Raw genomic sequence first — 19,619 nt, forward strand, 5'->3', positions numbered from 1 at the left:
GAACAGGATAGAAAGCCCAGAAATAAACCCACGCATCTACGGTCAATTAATCTATGACAAAGGAGGCAAGACTACACAATAGAGAACAGTCTCTTCAATAAATGGTACTGGGAAAACTGGACAGCTACATGCAAAAAAAAAAAAATTAGAACATTTTTTAACACCATACACAAAAATAAACTCAAAATGGATTAAAGAGCTAAATATAAGACCAGATACCATAAACTTCTTAGAGGAAAACATAGGCAGAACACTCTTTGATATAAATCGCATCACGTTTTTTGGGGTTTTTTTTTTTTGCGGTACACGGGCCTCTCACTGTTGTGGCCTCTCCTGTTGCAGAGCACAGGCTCTGGACGCGCAGGCTCAGCGGCCACGGCTCACGGGCCCAGCCGCTCCACGGCACGTGGGATCTTCCCGGACCGGGGCACGAACCCGTGTCCCCTGCATCGGCAGGCGGACACTCAACCACTGCGCCACCAGGGAAGCCCCATCAATATCTTTTTTGATACATCTCCTAGAGTAATGGAAATAAAAACGAAAATAAACCAACGGGACCTAATTAAACTCAAAAGCTTTTGACAGCAAAGGAAACCGCAAACAAAACGAAAAGACAACCATCAGAATGGGAGAAAATACTTGCAAATGATGCAACCGACAAGGGATTAATCTCCAAAATTTACAAACAGCTCATATGGCTCAATATCAAAAAAACAAACAACCCAATCAGAAAATGGGTAGAAGACCTAAATAGGCATTTCTTGAAAGAAGACATACACATTTCCAAGAGGCACATGAGAAAATGCTCAACGTCGTTAATTAGAGAAATGCAAATCAAAACTACAATGAGATATCACCTCACACCAGTCAGAATGGCCATCATGAAAAAAGTCTGCAAACGAGAAATGCTGGAGAGGCTATGGAGAAAAGGGAACCCTTGTACACTGTCAGTGGGAATGTAAGTTGGTGCAGCCACTATGGAGAACAGTGTGGAGGTTCCTTAAGAAGCTAAAAACAGAGCTACCCTATGATCCAGCAATCCCACTCCTGGGCATAATATCTGGAGAAAAACATGGTTTGAAAGGATCCATGCACCCCAATGTTCATTGCAGCGATGTTTACAATAGCCAGGTCATGGAAGTAACCTAAATGTCCACTGACAGATGAACGGATAAAGAAAATGTGGTACATATACACAATGGAATATTACAAGGCCATTCAAAAGAATGAAATAATGCCATTTGCAGCAACATGGATGGACCTGGAGATTATCATACTAAGTGAAGTAAGTCAGCCAAAGAAAGACAAATATCACATGATATCACTTATATGCAGGATCTCAAAAACTGGTACAAATGACCTTATTTACAAAACAGAATCACAGATTTAGAGAGTGAACTTATGGAACCGGGGGTGAGGGGGTGTAGGGATAGATTAGGAGTTAGGGACTGGCATGTACACACTGCTATATTTAAAACAGATAACCAACAAGGACATAGCACAGGGAACTCTGCTCAATACTCTAATAACCTACATGGGAAAGGAATTTGAAAAAGAATAGGTACATGTATAACTGTATCACTTTGCTGTACACCTGAAATTAACACAACATTGTTAATCAGCTATACTCCAATATATCAATAAAATTAAAAATTTTAAAAAGAGGAATCCAGGACGATACATGGGCAAGATTTCTCTTTTCTTCTCCTTTAAAGGACATGACGAACTAACAGCTCCAGTAACAGCCATAAATATGCACAGACAAAAGGCATGCTGTTGCCTGTGACGTCTTTTGCTCAGAAGGTCTAATCCAGCTGTGGGACGTTTCCGTACCCCTGACCCAGAAGGGTCGGCCAACAGAGAGGGACTCCTGCAAATGTCCCTCCTGTGGGAAGGGCCAGTTAGGAGGGACAGCCCTGCCTTGGGCTGTGAATGCCAACCCCGTCTCAGAACCTCAGGACGGAGCTGCAGGAGAGCGCCGGCCCTTGGGCAAGTCATGACATCACCTTGTGCCTCAGTTTCCCCACCTGTGACACGGGAAGAACTCTCACCCATCTCATAGGGCTGTCGGGAGGAAGAACTGAGCTATGTGTGCGTGCCTGAGACACGGAGCATTCGCTAACTGTCTGCTATCGTCACCAGCACCATTACTGGAACTGACTGTAAAAACCAGTCTTTCTGTACCCACTGGGCCAATCATTAAATTCCTCTTGACTTTATCTAGTGATCTTTTTCTTTATTTACCCAAAAGTAAACCCGCTGCAATGTATTATGGTCCAAATCCATGCGATTTCAGTGAGGCAAGCTCCCAGCGCTGTGTGCACTTTGCCAGCCTTTACCGTTAGCATGTGCCTATTTACCTACCGGGCATGTTTACAGCTTCATAAATTACCGACCGGCCTGCAGCTTCGGGCAGATTGGGACATTTCCGGCGCAGGATGACTTTGCCTTTCCCCTCGACTGGTGGTGGGAAAGTGCAGCCGTGGACCCGTGACCCACTGATGATGCTTCACAGGCAGAAATGGGAGGCCAGCCCCGAGCCCTGCCCATCCCATCAGCACAGAACCACCCGGCCTCTGCCCACTCTTGGCCACCCGCCCCTTCAAGGGGGTCACGGGTCTCTGGACCCCCATCCAAGGCCGCGGAGGCCAGTGTGCAGACGCTCGGCTGCAGCCCCCAAGCAGCCTCTCCTGGTCCCCTAACCCGCCCCGCTGTGCTCTTCTTCCAGATGGGTACGCCTTCTCACAAGAGGAGCACGGGGCCGTGACCCAGGAAGAAATAGTCCGCGCCTACGACACCACCAAACAGAAATCCAGGAAGAAGTAAGACGTGGTCTCCCGGTGGAGCCTCCGAAAGAGATGGTCAGCTGCACCCAGCGTTAACACGTGCTTGTCAGAAGAGACGGGTGTCAGTGGCCAGAACACCAGAAACACATCCCGTGGCCTTAGCCCACCCGTTTGTTAGTTCTCGATGCCCTCAGAAACCTGGACACGGGCCGCAGGGGAAGCCACCTTCCCCCTTCCCACTCGTCCATCCGCAGTGCTTGGCCTGACTTTTGTTTACGCTGTTCCGAAGCATTCAACTGTGCCCTGTGAGGTGTGAAATTAAAAACATTGTGCTTCACCAGTATTTCAACGTCAGTCCCGGCGGTTCTGGGAGAAGACAGAGTGGGTTTCACGGTGCATGAGAAACCCACCTGGTGGGGCTGCGGTGGGCACGCCGACTTCCTGTGTTGTCAACGCACAGATTCGGTCCGTGGTCAGCCTGTAAACCTCACTGGAGGCAAGCTGCCAAGCTTGCTTTGATTCCCCCCTTTGTTTGTATGAAGTTGGCATAAACGTCCTGATTGCAGTGAAATCACAACATAGATATCTGGGTGGTAAACCTGAGAACGATTATTGGAACCTCAGTCACATTCCCAGCAGGGCGGGCCCGTCGGGGTCCCCGTGGTCCCTGCACCCTTGCTGCCCGGGCGCCCCACACTCAGACCTGCTGCATGGCTGTTCCCACGCTTGGTGCATGGTGGCAGCGGGCACCCGCCCAGACCCCCGCCCTCCCTCCTTCTCCCCAGATTCAGATATGGATGCCAGAAACCCCTTCCTTATAACTAAAGAAACGTAGCGATTCGCGTAGATTCTAAGTGTCTGTTCTATCTGCCTCCTTCTGACGACAGGGGAGCCTGCAGGTCAGGGCAGTGGTGGAGCCGCTGGGGCCCTGCCCGCCTTGCTCAGGCTCTCAGAACTCATTTCCCGGCCTCCAGACGCCTGGACCTGGGCACCTGCTTAAATTAGAACCCACGCTTGTCCTCTTGGGAGCGCAGAGCACATTTTGCCTTTTGAGTGAATTTATAGCACATCACCCCGACGAAGGCGCACACCTGTCGCTCCGGAATCCGAGCCGATGAGTAACCCAGTGGGGAGGGGGAGGGCCCCCGAGGCTGCTGAGGAAGACGACCGTTGGAGGGAAGCAGGGGCACGGAGACACTCTTCCTGCAAATCTCAGTAGAAATTTCTGAAACCAAGCCCTGAAGCCCAGACAGTTGTCACGATCAGCCTCAGGTGTCCATGGACATGGGTTTTAAGTGAACAGAACTCCAAACATTTCAAGGAAACGGCCTTCCTTACACTGACAGGTTCTCCTTCCTTATCCAGCCAGTGCTAGGCGCAGGCGGCTCTCTGCACGTGAGGGGCCCCGAATCTCAGCCGAGGAGGGGGAGTGCCGAGTCCCTGACTTTGAACCACGGAGTCCCACGTTCTGAACGTGGACCGAACCCGGATGCCCTGGGGCGGGAAAGCGGCACCTGGAGCCCTTCGTAAACGCCCGGTCTGGAGGCACGTCCTCCGCTCGCAGCTTTGGTGGCCGAACCAGATTTGGGGATTTGACTTAACTTCACCACTTCCGGGCAGCTGCTGCTGCTTAAAACAGCACGGCCCCCCTGGGGAGGGCTGGGCTAAGTCAGGAAATGAAACAACAGGGCATCCTGCTTCCTCCCCATCATTTCAGAGCACCCGCATCTCACCGGGCATGGAGATAATGCTTAAAACGGCACGGCCCCCCTGGGGAGGGCTGGGCTAAGTCAGGAAATGAAACAACAGGGCATCCTGCTTCCTCCCCATCATTTCGGAGCACCCGCATCTCACCGGGCATGGAGATAATCTAGAGTATGATTTGCGTGGACCACAAAGACGAATCCCCCGCTCGTGAGGTGACGGGGACCCAGAGGGGGCTCCAGGGCAAGCAGAACGACGCAGCGAACAGGCAGGTCCAGTTGCCACTCCTTCCTCCCCAAGGTCTAAGGCAACTGAAACGCTGGGCACCCAGCAAGCTGAGTGGCTGAAGGACCGTCATACAGGAATCACAGCAGAATATGTGCCTGTAATTGACACAGCGGAGCAAGGTGGGCGCAGGGCTAAAGCCCCGAGTGCAGAGGAGACACGAACGTTCTCACGGAGTCCTGTGAGGCACCCTGACGATTCAGTTTCATTTGGGACCTAAGCCTAGTTGGAAAAGAGAATTCAGACTCAGTTCTCGGTCAAACACTTGGCTCGTTCTTGAACTTAAAGCCTTCCGAATCAGATTTGTGAATTACAGTGTGCGCTTATCTGGGGCTTTTTGGTTTTTATTTTTTACATTAAAATACAGTTCAGATTTTTGAGTATTTTAAGTGTATTTTCCAGTTCCCTTGAGAAGCAGACTAAACAGTCTTTGCAGTCATGAAACATGCACACAGAAGCAAGCATTGGAGGGATGCCTTTCTATTTATTCTCCCCTGTGATTAAGCCACCTTGTAGCCAGATGACTAAATTGGGTTTCTAGGAGGAACAGCTGTCACTACGTGTGATGTATGACGTTCAGCCGGGCCGACTCGGGGGCTGTGTCACTTGTCCTATCTTTAAACTGAGGTCAGAGTGTCACACACAAGCGCTCCCCCGGGGAGCAGGGTGGGCCGGACTTAAGCTGCACACTGTCAGCTCAGTGGAGATGCCACCTGGGACTTGTCACTCTGCAACACACAAAGTGACACACGGGCTGGCAGGTCGGCACTGCGGAGCCAGACTCTGGACTGGGCTGAAGTGGCAGGTTCCACTCAGGGCCAGTGGTCTAGCCCGTCTCTATGCAGAATATTCCAGGCTTCTTGACCAGTGTTACATTCTCTCTTCTTGCCCTGTGCTTTGGAGGAAGGAGATGCCGTTTCTTTAACACTTGGAGTGATACCCTAACACGGGAGCCTGGGCTTGCAGCTCACAGCTGAGAGCTCTGCTGGCCTTTCCTTCACCTGACAAGGCTTTAGGTCTTGCTGTAGGGAGCTGGCAGTGAGAATCTGTAATCACTTGTCAAGAAACAGTGAATAATGAAAAAGTAAGTGTAAGTAACTAATATCTGAAAACGCATACGGACATACATCACGGACTTTACGGTTGGATGTTTTTTTTCTTAAAGAAAGCTCTAGTCTATAATCTCACCGTGAAAACAATGACCCTTTATCCTTTTGAACCATAAGGAAGAGAATATTCTATCATATTCCTGCCCCTGGAGATTTATGCCTTAGACCACAGGTTGAACAGAATGTTTGCAAAACTCCGCTGTAGGATAAGGTAGTCCTTGGTTTTGAACACGTGAAAGAACTACACACGGTTCAGCCAGGGTTTGAATTACTGCCCAGGGTCATTGTTCCAAAGTAATTCAAGGAGTGATTTAGGCCCAGCATTTGAAATGTAGCCTTCATCTCCTGGGATCCATAAAATAAAAACCTTGAACGGGGAAAAAAACTGTGGTTAAGCAGAGCCTGAAATAATAATATGGCAAAGAAATGAGTTACCAGGTCAAGTTAAAGGATGGCATCCCCCATGGTATTCATTAAATACTTCTTCATGCAAATGCTTAAGTTAGAAAGTGTAATAGTGATGGAGAGAGTGAAAATAAAGACCTCCTCCAAAAAAAAGGGGGGAAGCAATACAGCGGTTGGCTTTGAGGCTGGTTCGTCACCGGCTCGAGGCAGTTCTTGGTCTCTGTCAGCCTTGGGGGAGATTATTTCGCCTCACACTAGCCATCTTTCCCTCTTGAAGAGCTACGAGAACAGGTAGAAGATTTTCCAGTGGGTCTCAGAGGTCAGGACCCAAGTTCCTCTGTAATGACATATTAATAAGTGTTCTTCCCAAAAGGAGCAGACCTGGGATACCCGACTCGACTTGACGTGTTGGACTCCTCGTTGAGTTTTTTTTCCAGCATCCCCAACTGTCCACTACCCACTTCCCTTCTGTTTTACAAGAGCTCCATTTAATGCCAGACTTCCAACTTGGGCTGTTTAAAGCACTCTTGGTTTGGTGGGTCTGAGTGAGGGGTGAAGGGAAATCCTCTCAGTGGGAAGAAAGGTCTCTGAGCCCACACAGCTCTCAGGGGCCAGAGCTAAGAAACCAATGGGACTGGAGAAGAGGGGCAAGCTCCCCCGTTTCCCCACACCAAGCATAACCCGCAGCTGTCACCCTGCAGAGCACCTCTGCTCCCCTGACCCAGGGGAGACAAGAGAGCCATTCTTCTTACACCCAGGCTGGCTCATTTTCAAGTGACAATCTCTTGCCCTAGTTGCCTTAGAGATATCTACTCCCAGGCATCAGACCAAGGAAAACAAGCTCCCAAGATTAGCCCGACGGCATTTCTCCCGACCTGGCTACGGAAAGGAGACCTGTTCGTTTTAAAAGTCGGGAACAAAGTGTCAGGTGGCTTTGATTTACAACAGCAAGAGGAAGAAGAATGTTGAAGGAATGGCGCTATCCAAATAACCCTGCCCAGGAAACCCAGGGGTCAAGAGAGCTTATCGAGAGCCTTTCACAGACCAGCTCGACAGTGTTGAGAAAGGGCCAGGAGGAGGAGGGACGCCTGAAGACCAGGATGTGAAGCCACTTCCGAGGGGACTGGAGCCGGTCGTATTCCTGAAGACAGCTGGGCGTGCAGCTCCAGGGAGATCAGTAGACACCAGGTACAGAACTGAGAAGGAAAAATCTGCCCTGTCATACAGCCTCCCTCCTTCCAGCGAGATCCCTGCACCGGGGAACACTATTTCGGCTTTTCATTAATAAACTCAATCCAAGTCCTGACAGCCTTGCTCCGCCCTCCCTCTCCCGCGGCGCTGAACTGGGAGGCCTGCTGGGCCACTGCCCCCCAGCCTCCCCCCAGGGCCTGCAGCCTCAGTGGGCGCTGCATCCTTCCTGGGCTGCTGTCTGAGCATGCCACGCTTGTGGTGTCTTCCTCATGCAGGCAAAGCCACGTGCTCTCCTGTCTGCTGTCACATCTGTGCTCGCATCGCTGAAATACTGTTTGCGCCAGGGAGGTTTTAATCTGTCTATGCAGAGGGAAGGGGGCAGTGGAGGCACGTTTAATTGGCTCCCAGCAGAGCGGGCGGTGGGGGGGGGAGCTTTTTTATGGAGTCTGGGGGTTCTGTTCCCTCCCTCTAGAAGTGTTACCATTTTCACATCCTATTAACGTCCTCTGGTTGTTAAATTACAGCAGCACAGAACAGTGGAGCTGGGTTCCCTCCTGGAGTGAATGCAGATGAAGGGCATTTTCCTGGTGTTTTTAGGGGGGTTGGAAAACGTAGTGATTCGTGGCTTTAATCAGTCCGTTGACTGGTGTATGTCTGCACAAACCTGTTTCAAATAAATCTTTTGTTAAAGTAAATGATCGGACCCCGCTTTATTTGTGAATTTCCTTCCCACTAATAAGCGGTTACTGCCACAGGGACTCCGGACTATGACACAGAGGCTTTGTCAGCAGGTACTTTGGGTCTGTACCTGCATACATGCATGCTCTGCCCGCCAAGCTGACAGCCTGGAAACGCTGTGAATGGCAGGAGTGCAGGGGGATCTGAATGGCAGATGAACAGGAGCTCGGCTGCTCTGAGCCCAGGGCCCTTTCTGAGAAGGGGGCCAGAGGGCCACTCTGAGTCTGATGGATCAGGAAAAGGGAAGAACTGTGCACAGAAGGGCTTCTCCCTCAGTTACTTTATTCCCTTTGGTTCATCCAGTTTCCCTGCAAACTGAGATGTGGGAAGTTCAGATTCCGTTGGCCAGCGTGAAGTCATGACACTGTCATCGAAGGGGGTCAGAACATGCCACCCCCAGATAGGCCACGTTGGCATAATGATGATTTTGAGCTGAAGGCACCTGAGAAGTAGCTCTGCCCTCCCCTTTCCACCTAAACACAGGTCCTAGCATCCCCGTGAGAAAGGGGCCCTCCCTGCACCAGGAAGAGAAGGGCGTTCTCACTACCAGAGACGGGCACGGACCCAGACAGACCACCTTCTGCAATAACCCTGATCTTCCACGAGCTTCCCTGCCACTGCCCCGCAGTTTGCTTCCACTTAGCCCAAGCCCCCTGGGTCACATCCCACAGTCTCTCTTTGTGTAAAAAGGTAGATAAGCTACTGGGTCTAACGGCTTTTGGGGGGGTCTTCATTTTCCTTCTGCAGACTCCCACGTCCACCTAAAAATATTAAGTAAATGTGTATGCTTTTCTCCTGTTTATGTCTGATGTCAGTGAATCTCTTAGACCAGCCGCAGACCTGAGAGGGCAGAAGGAAGTTTTCCTCCCCTGACCTTATTTCAAAAGAGTGTGAAGAGACCTCTTGGGTTCCCTGCAGGCACAACACGTGGCATTCAGGCAAGAGTCCACAGCCTTGGGGCTCCCTGGGGTGCACAGTTCACACCGCGGAGATCACATGGAACCTGGGGCACCCGGGCTCAGGGGGAGCTGAGGGCCCAGAAGTTGGCCCTGGAAGCGTAGAGAAGGGGGGGTCCTCACTGGAAACCGGCCTCAGGCCCTAGCTTTGGGCAGCTCTACGCTTCCTGGGAGTGGGAGACAGGAAGGAAAGAGAGCCTGGAGACAGCTCCCTGCAGAGGCTTAAATCCAAGAAAACCTCTTAATTGCCCACTTCAAATTTATTACAATTTCCCTCAGCAGACTGGTTCTGAGACAGGCTGGGAGCCGGGCAGAGGCAGGGCCGCAGGGCCGGCACCTGGACACACCTCTCCTCCAGCAGGAAAATATAAAGAAACTCTAAGGGACTAAAAATAACTGCATGCACGTGCAGTCGGGGCAAATTACGGACAAAAAAATACAAAAAGACCAAAAAACCCAACTGTCAATTCTGAAAAGCCGAGCGCAAAAGCAGGGTACTGCGCGTGCCCCCTGCACTCAACACCACCAAAGGGGCGGGCAGACCACCTAAGCCACGCCTCCAGCCCAACCCCTGGACACACCCCTACCTTCTCTCCATATAAGGAAGAAGTTCGCCCCTCCCTCGGGGAGTGAGCAAGGGCACCTGTTGCTTATTCTCACTCCCCCGCCACACACACCAGCTGCAGCAGGGGCCCCCGTAAAGTCCTGCCTGAATTTCTTGTCTGGCCTCTGATCAATTTCTATCGACTGGGGAAGGCCAGCAACCCTGGCCAGCATCAAATCCTCCCAAACAGGCCTTGTCCCATTAGAACTGAACTTGGGTAGCCGTCACCACCTTGGTGGCCACATCTCCAGGCACATCAGGGACAGGAGGCCAGCCACACTTCCAGGCAGAATTCTGCAGCTTTTCCTCTGCTCTACATAGGCCTGCGCCCCCAGCAACCCGCGCCTTTTGCTTCATCACGCAAAACAAAACGATTGAATACAATCAACAGGGAAGTGTTAAATTCCAACCTTTGCCATCTCTCGGTCGTGTCTACAAGATCTGCCTTTGCCACTGTGCTCACCAGCATGAACTTGAACCACTGAGGCCAACGGCAGCTGAAGACAGTGTGCAGACCCTACATTTCTGCCTAAGGCAACGTCCTCTAGGACAGTTCTCTCTCCGAAAGAGACGCAGGATACTTTGGAAAATCATTCAGATTCTGCTGTGTATCTTCTAAATGTTTATGCACAATATACATAGCTCGCGGGGTTGAAGTGTGGTCAGAGGAACACGGCACGTGGCAGGAGCCTGCTCCAGCCTCTAGTATCTTCTGCCTACATTCTTTTCCGCGTAGGACTCTTTCAAGGGAATTTTCCAGCAATTGTGGAAAAGCCAAGCAGTTCATGTGCCTGGGACTATATAGGTGGAGGTCGGGGACTTTATCTTTTCCCAGAGGAGGAGAGAAGAAAAACCCTCCACCTACCGAAGCCAGAAGCACCAAATACACAGTCCAGCTCCTAAACACTAAGCCTTCGCTTATTTAAGGCAGGCCACACACACAAATAGAAGGACTTGAAATTCCTGAGGCTTGGCCTCAGAGCACCGTCTTCAGCTGCTGTCTCTCTTGGCAGTGAACGGGTCCCTGACCTCAGACTGCAGAGTGATGGATGCTGAAAGGGTGCAGGGCTGTCCTGAGAGCCACAGCCTTGGCCGGAGCCCGGAACTGGTCTGTCCCAGTTTCTACAGGATTGCTGTTAAGAGTTGTTTACGAAGTTTAATGCTACCTGTAATCTCTCCCCTGAAGAACATGTTTTGACTTGAAATACAATTAATTGCTGAGAAGCTCCTCCTGATTTTCTTCCGGCAAAACAACTGTGCATATATTACATTTCATTTAATATAAAACCCTTCTGCTGACCTGACATCTTGCCCACGGCCAGGGGACAGGTGATTGTCCCGCCACTTCCCAAACGGCCCTGAACGGAGGGTACCAATGGCTGTTATGAGCCGAAACTGACCAGCCCTTCAGCTGCAAACAGTCACTTTTTTCCCTTCCCAGTGTTCTTAAGAGAAGCCACTGCAGGCAAATGACTTGCAAAGGCGGCTGCAGGAAAAGCCCTTGAATTTGTTTCAACATTCCGTTTAAAACTGGGTGGGGGGCGGGCGCGGGAGACCCTCCTGCATCAGTAAAAGAAAACACCTCCAAGCAAATTTATTTAATACTTTAGCTGGAAAACGTTTTATTGGAATCCCGCTTTCCAAGGTATTTGGTGACCAGCCCCAGTGGGCTCGCTGTGGCCCCATCACCACTACCTGCCCCGCGCGTGAGGGGTCCCCGGGACAGGCGCACTGGACGCTTCTGGAATCGCGGGGACACAGCGCGCGCACAGCCTGATTCTGAGGGAGGGAATGAAGGTGACACATAGTCCACGAACACAAAAGAACAAAACCTCTTAACCTCGAGAATCTGGCAAAGCAGCTCCGACAGCGCCACGACGGCACGCGAGGGCTGAACCCACTGGACGCTTCTGGAGACGCGGGAGCCCCGCTTCTGGCAACTGCGCGCGCAGGGGACACGGCTCCGGGCCCCGGCGGTCCCAGCTGGCCCAGACAGCTGGCTGAGAAGCCGGGGCCTCTCGGAGGAGGCTGCGGAGGCGCCGGCGCGCGGGGAGCGGCCCCGGCCGGCAGCACAGGGGGAGAGCCGGGACCCCGCGGTCCACGTGGGCAGCAAGGCCCGCTAATGACCTCGCGCCCGGCCGTCCAGGGCCTTCGGCCTGCGGGGCTGTCACGCACCCTGCCTCGCTGCTCCTGGGAACAGGAGCCATCTTCCCGACCCCAGAGAGAAGGTGGCGACCCAGACCAGGTCCCCACCTCTCCTCTCGGAGCTCATCTTCCGGGGGAGTGACAGACCTGGGGCGAGGGACGTAGAACCCGACACCTTGGCCCGCGGCACAGACGCTGCCCCGACAAGACCACCCAGCTCCGCGGGCTTGTAACAGCCCCATTTCCTTTCCCACGCTGTGCTGGCTGAGATGCAGGTGAGGGTCTGGTCAGGTCGCAGCGTCCTCCGGGGCACCAGCGCCTGCGGAGCTCTAGGGTCCCTCCGATAAAAGGTCTAACGCCGCCACGAGGGCTTCAGGACCCCATCACCTCCCACGGCCCACCTCCGAACACATCCCACGGGGAGCGCAGTGCTCAGTCCCAGCCGAGGGTGGCCGACCACGCCTGGGCCAGGTCCCGCCGCCCCGCACATGGTTTAGTCTCGCTCAGCCAACGCCACTGTCCTCCTCTTGTCAGACAACCTCTGAAACCTTCTGTAACTGGACGTCCCCATCGGCCGTACAAACAAGTGACCAGAGAGGGGACAAGAGTGTCCCTTCCCCACCCGATGGCCGTCCCTCTGTTCGCCAGGGAATCAACACCCCATCCAGACCTCTGACCGCCCAGGCCCGAGGCCCAGCCGGCTTTCCTGTGCGCCCTTCCCCTCCCCCCAACCCCCAGGCCTACGAGCCTCCGGTCCTCAGGGGCCGGTTCCCGTAGCCACCCCTGGGGCATGTCCCAGACAGCAGTGCTCGCAGCCCGTACCCACAGCCCCGGGCCCCGAGGCCCGCACGCCCTGCAGTGAGATGGATTACAGACCCGAGCCCCATCCCTCCAAGGCTACCGTGAACTCCCCCGACCCCAGAAGCCTGGCCAGTTACCGCCTCTGTGACCTCGCGCAAGTCGCTTAACCCCCCCCTGCACCGCAAGTTCCTTGCCAGCAGGATGGGGACCACGCTCCCTGCTGACCCACCGGCAACGGTGAACAGCGCTGCGGGCTACACCAGCACTGCGACGACTCGACTGCCCGTAGAGATGCCGAGACACTTCCACCCCAGTTGATAACTAGCCACGTCCCCTGTTGGTAAAGCGTGATGGGTACCACACCATCACCACCTCTGGACCTTGCCACCATCCAGCAACTAACAGGTAATACCCACTGGGGGTGGGGCGTTCCTGACCCTACAAGGCACTTGTCCTTTATGACAAGTCCATACTACTGCCCATCAGACTGATAAATATTCTTAAAATCACATCTGGTTGTGAGACTCCACTCACTCAGTCCAGAAGCATGTTCGACACCCGCTATGAGCAATGATGCAAACAGACAAAGCATCCAAAGAGCTCAGCCCAGTGGAGGGGACAGACACGTCAATAAACAGAACGCAGTCGAGGAGCGTTTTGGCTATCTGTTAGGGAACAAACCACTTCAGAACTCGGTGGCCCAAAATAACAACAGGTTTCTCAAAATTTAAACAGACTTACAGTACGACCCAGGAATTTCACTTGTGGGAATATATCCCAAAGCACTGAAAGCTGGGACTCAAGCCGATATTTACACACCCAGGTTCACAGCATCATTCACAATAGCCAAAAGGTGGAAACAACACCAATGTCCAGCAACGGATTAATGGATAAACAAAATCAGCTACCCATACAACGTAATATTAGTTATCCTTAAAAGGAGAGGAAATTTTGACACATGCTACAACATGGATAAGCCTCAAAGACATTACACTAAGAAACAAGCTAGATGCAAAAGGACAAACATTGTAATGACTTTATATGGTGTACCTAGAATAGGCAAATTCACACAGAAAGAAGGGTGTATCAAAATACACCTAAGGCAAAGGAAACAAAAGCAAAAATAAACAAATAGGACCTAAGTAAAGATTTTGCACAGTAAAGGAAACCAGGCACAAAATGAAAAGACAATCTACAGAATGGGAGAAAATACTGTACATAATACGACTGATAAGGGGTTAATATTCAAAATATACAAACAGCTCATACAACTCAATATCAAAAAAAAAACTGATAAAAAAAATCGGGTGGAAGACCTAAATAGACATTTTTCCAAAGAAGACATACAGATGACCCACAGACACAGGAAAAGATGCTTAACGTCGCTAATTATTAGAGAAATGCAAGTCAAAACAACAACGAGATATCACCTCACATCAGTCAGAATGGCGATCATCAAAAAGTCTACAGATAACAAACGCTGCAGAGGATATGAAAAAAGGGAACCCTCCTACACTGTTGGTGGAGATGTAAATTGGCCTAGCCACTGTGGCAAACAGTATGGAGGTTCCTCGAAAAACTAAAAACAGAGTTACCATGTGATCCAGCAATTCCACTCCTGGGTATATATTTGGGGAAAAAAATGAAAACACTAATTTGAAAAGATACATGCCCCTCAGTGTTCACGGCAGCACTATATACAGTGGCCAAGACATGAAAACAACCCAAGTGCCCATCAACAGAAGACTGGATTAACATGTGCCATTCACCCGCGGGCACACACACACACGCACACACACACAAATGGAATATTACTCAGCCATAAAAAAGAATGAAATATTGCCATTTGCAGCAATGTAGATGTACCTAGAGAATATTATGCTTAGCAAAACAAGTCAGAAAAACACAAATACTGTATGGTATCACTCACATGTGGAATCTGAAAAATAATACAAGTGAATGTATATGCAAAACAGAAACAGACTCACAGAGAGAACCAGTGGTTCCCAGTGGGGAGGGGAGAGGGGCACAACAGGGGGAGGGGAGTAAGAGATATTTACAGACTACCATGTATAAGCTAGATAAGCAACAAGAATATATTGTATAGCACAGGGAATTATAACTATTATCTTGTAATAACTTTTTGTTTTTTTGCGGTACGCGGGCCTCTCACTGCCGTGGCCTCTCCCGTTGCGGAGCACAGGCTCCGGACGCGCAGGCTCAGCAGCCATGGCTCACGGGCCCAGCCGCTCCGCGGCATGTGGGATCTTCCCGGACCGGGGCACGAACCCGCGTCCCCTGCATCGGCAGGCGGACTCTCAACCACTGCGCCACCAGGGAAGCCCTGTAATAACTTTAAATGAAATACAATCTAAAAATACTGAGTCACCAGAAACTAATATTGTAATCAATATTAGTCAATCAACTATTCTTCGATAAAAAATTATGAAATAAAATCTTCCCCCAAAAACGTGGAATGGTGGTCGTCAGGGTCGGGGTGAAAGGGGTACAGGGAGTATTAAGGGTACAGAGTGTGAGTTTGGGAAGATGAAAAACTTCCAGAGATAGATGGTGGTGAAGGTTTAAAACAATGTGAATTACGTAATGCCGCCGAACTGTACACTTAAAATGAGTTAGAATGGCAAACTGTATGTATATTTTACCACAATTTTAGAAAAAAGAAGAAGAAAAACAATCGTTTTTTTTGCGCTTAAATCTGTCATTTGGGCAAAGCTCAGCAGGAACGACCCACCTCTGCTCCGCGACGCTGGGCCCTCAGCTGGGACGACTTCAATGGCGGCCGGCCGGCGCCTCCATCTCTTCACCCTGTCTCTGGGCTTCCTTGGTGGCTCCTCCGCGTGGTCTCACCTTGTCACTGAATCAGGTCCATCTGCCCGCCGCGTCAGGAGCCACAACACGTGGGACGCCAACGTCTGCAGCAAACACGCGGTTTACCCGCAAGCCAGCCAAACGCAGAAACCGCGGCACAAGCCACAGACCCGCTCACGGGAAGGCGAGGGGCGGGGGTACTTAAGGGATGAGGGACGAAGACGCAGGCGCGGGGGGCGTGGGGGGCGGGGAAAGGGGATTGGGAGAAGGTGCGTCTTCGCGTTCTGCGCAGGCGTAACTAGACTGCGGGCCTCGGGGCACGAGCTCAGGGCGGGGCTTTGGGACCTCTCACTTCCAAGAGCCTCGGAGCCTGTAACCCTCATGCACGCCCCCGTGGAGGGTCGGCGGTCCTATCCAGTCTTAACAGGCTCCACGTGAATTAGACGCAGCTGACTCCAAGATCCTAGAAAACATCTTGTTTAGGCTCCGTGCCGCATGGAGGACACGCCGGTCCTTCGTAACAATTCAAACGACCTTGATTGGTGAAGGCAGGTTACAGGTGAAATGCATCTAACTAACGGTTACCCGCGGTTTCACTCTCATCATAGCCAAAGGTCATCTGCGGCAGCTCAGGCGTCCAAGAGACAAGAAGTAGAAGCTACGCTAAGGCCCGGGTCTGGAGACGGGCACGGCATCACTTCCCAAAATGCTGTCGATGCAGAAGCCACAAAGCCCACCCAGATACCAGGGGAGGGGACTGACACCCCCACCCCCACCCCGCCGCTTCTCCATGGAAGAAGGCGTTTCGGAGAATTTGTGCCCATTTTTACTCCAGCACAAGGTGGAAGTGAAGTGTGTACAAGGTACTGAAGTACTGTGGACACAAGATGCTCCTCTGGGGATTCAGGAGACTTGCCAGGGAAAGGAGATGATCTCCTCCAGGATGAAGTAATGGATGTGAGAACATCTTACAAACCATGAAATTGTTTCACCGATGCCTGATCAATGACAGTAAACGCTGCATTAAGACTAAGGCTTTGCAGCTGCTTCCCAGTTAATACGATGCAATCACAGACCTCTCACCCTCCTAAAGTCATTACGGGACTGTGCGCGGCTAACGCAGGAACACGTGTAGCGCGCACGTGAAGAGATGTGCGTGCCCTTCAGGAACCAAGTGCTCTGTAACCCACATGAGGCCACCAACGCGGCACTGTACGCCGCCGCCATATGCAGTGCACTCCAAGGGGAGTCGTGGTCATGAGTTTCCATCACGGCCAATTCATCTTCCGCTAATCGAAGTGAAACGGGGCAGGACCCTATGATCTATGCCCCCCCATGTCCTCAGCCTTTTTTTTTTGTCTGTGGAAAAACTTTAGCCAATGAATAAGTTTAATCAGAGAAGTGAGAAAATGCAGAAACAAAGGAAAGTAGTCAAATAGGACAAAATAATAATAGTTTAGGCAGTAAGCAAAGTCAAGGGGCCTTTAGTTCCTCCTTAAAGGGCTACAGATAATATTCTGAGCCATATCCTGTGAGCTGTCTTATAGATGCTGAAACCCTCACCAGATGGAAGAAGTTGACTACACGATGACCAGACGGTAGCCATGACAGAAGCTGCCACAATTCCAAGAACTGGCTTCAAGGAAATGGGCACAAACCGACCCTGGAACTGCAGACGAACTACTTAAAACAATCAAGATGACGCTGATCAGACCACCAGTGACCAATTTCAAGATGACCGTCAGAGCCGACTGTGCTGTTTTCTGCAGGTAGCCCCTCCCTCCGTCTATAAAAGCTCTTGTCCGCTGGTTGTCAGTGGGGGGAGTCGGCCTTTGGACAGGAGCTCACCCTCCCCCACTCCACCCCGGTTGCCGGCCTCCAAAATAAAGCAATCTTTCCTTTCCACCAGCCTGGCCTCTTTATTGGCTTTTGAGCGGCGAGCAGCCGGACCCCACTCCGGGTATAGTAGCGAACGTATGTGGGTTCAAATACCGTTTGTCAAGCACGGTTTTTTCTTATAACCCCACTGTGAAAAAGTCAAGGTGCCGAGTCAAATGAGGTTTTGGTACTTCTCGATAAACGATGGCTGAACGAGTATTGATCCTCAGACACTCAACGAGGGGTGTCTTTGTTCCAATACACCTTTCATTAGATATAAAACTTCTTAACACTAAAACTAATAGAGAAACACTGTACTGGTTAAAAAAAGAAAAAAATGAAAACTCTCACTCATCATAAAAGCGAGGAAAATTCCATCCCAGATCACAGCCTTCCAATTTATAATTAGGAGAAACTGTTTTGAGATGGCTCTGGCAATCGCAAACTTCAGCCAGCCTCACTTGGTTGTGTTGGACCAAATATTTGGAGTCAACCCGTGACTAAAATCTAGACAGAGCAAGAGATAACCTTCTCGCCAAGCTCCCCATAAGAAGGGTCCAAGAATAAAGCGGATGGGACGAAAGTTCCTGTTCTCTCAGGCATTGTTAACTGAGCAGCTATTGAACATTTTTGTGATCAAAGGAAAATCTGTGTGAGTCCACGTAACGCCTCCTTGTATCAGACAATGTATATACACATACGTAAGTGTCTGTAAATATATATGTGTGTATATACGAGTTTATAAATGGTATTGCCTTGGCCTAAAGATACCTCCTATTAAATTCCTTTTGAAGTACGTGAAATCTTTCTGTCCACTTCTTTCTTTCTACCTCTGCAATTAATAACGGCGTGTGTAGTGTATGCGGGCCCTGTACTAGGCGCTGAGGTGCTGTTCATTGATGAGGTCTTGATTTCTCTCCTCAAGGAACTCACCACCCCAGGGGACACGCACACACTGAATGTGGTCCCAGGCAGCATGACACAAGGGTACAAGCCAGTGCTATGGGGACGGAGAACAAAGAGGTTCACACCGAGCGTGGGAAAGAGGGGCAGAGGACAGCACTGTCCCCGCCCCGCCCTCCAGCCCTTCCGGCCCCGCGGCCCGATGTCTAAGGAATATGGGAAAAGACGAGAGCAGAGGAGCAAAGGAACCCAGCAGAACGCGGCCAGGTGCGGTCTTGAAGATGGTTTCAAACGTAACCCGAATCCCCGCCACTTACATCAATCAGAGTCCCTGTGAAGCAGTCCCCGGAGCCACTCGCGTTAGGAAGCTGGGTGCAGGCACGGCTGCCCCGTGGGGAGAGGGGACCCGTGTCCCACATTAAGCAGCTGGAGCTCAGAGGGGCCCCCGGAGTCGTCACGCACTGGTCCGGGGCGGGAGAGGGCTCTGAATGCCACTGTCACCGCCTCCGAAGTGCTCTTCCTTCCAAGGAGTGTGCGAGAGCTGTTCCGAAAGGGATGCCTGCGAAGACCACCCGCCCCCCGGCCCGGCCAGGGGAGGCCCCCGAACTCGCCTCCGACGGAGCCTTTAGTCTCATTTCCGCATTAGGATGGGACGGACATGCTGCTTTAAATTCAATCACCGGCGACAGACACGACCGTAGCGAGTAGATTGACACGTTTGCAACACACACGTCAGAAAGCTGACGAAGATCTCAACAGCCATTGGAGCCGCGAAGCAGCGTCTCCGCGGCAGAGATGCCGGTTCCTGGCCCCCGGCCCCTCCCTCCCAACTCAGCCACGTGAGCCTGGGGGCCTGCACAGCCCCTCCCCTGGGCTTTCGGGCCAACACTGGGCCCTGCCAATAGGGGGCACTGGAGGGAACCCGAAAGGCCGGGAGCAGGGGGCGAGGCCAGGCTGGCAGCTGCGGTCAGTGCCCACCATCCCGGCCGTCACCTGGCAGCAGCTGGCACCCAGCTCCAGGTTTGGGGGGCATTCCTAGAACCAGCCTCCTTGTGTCCCCCCAGGCACCAGTCCACAGGTGCCCCCTCTCTGAGCATGACAGGTCTTCAAGCTTCTAGATTCCAACACCCCAACTTCTTCCCTGCGTTTTGGCCCTGGGGTAGTAACTGCTTCGGGCAGGTAATGACACTCTCTCTCTCTCTGTCACCTCAGCGTCCCCTTTTGCGGTTCCAGGCCTCTCGCACCTGTTTAACCAATATTCACACAAATTCTCTCTGTTAAAAAT

At 51.7% G+C, this 19,619-nt stretch overlaps 1 protein-coding gene across 1 annotated transcript in view; it reads left to right on the top strand.

The window, feature by feature from the left end:
• LOC141277004 (phospholipid-transporting ATPase IB-like) overlaps positions 1–3,536 on the top strand; it is a 128,181-nt gene extending 124,645 nt beyond the window's left edge. Inside the window, exon 6 of the mRNA XM_073794977.1 lies at positions 2,729–3,536. Within this exon, the coding sequence (XP_073651078.1) occupies positions 2,729–2,826 (98 nt within the window). The 3' untranslated portion in view covers positions 2,827–3,536. The remainder of the gene's footprint in view (positions 1–2,728) is intronic.
• Positions 3,537–19,619: the final 16,083 nt, after the last annotated feature.

The sequence above is a fragment of the Tursiops truncatus genome, chromosome 18 (assembly GCF_011762595.2).
Source record: "Tursiops truncatus isolate mTurTru1 chromosome 18, mTurTru1.mat.Y, whole genome shotgun sequence".
NCBI lineage: Eukaryota > Metazoa > Chordata > Mammalia > Artiodactyla > Delphinidae > Tursiops > Tursiops truncatus.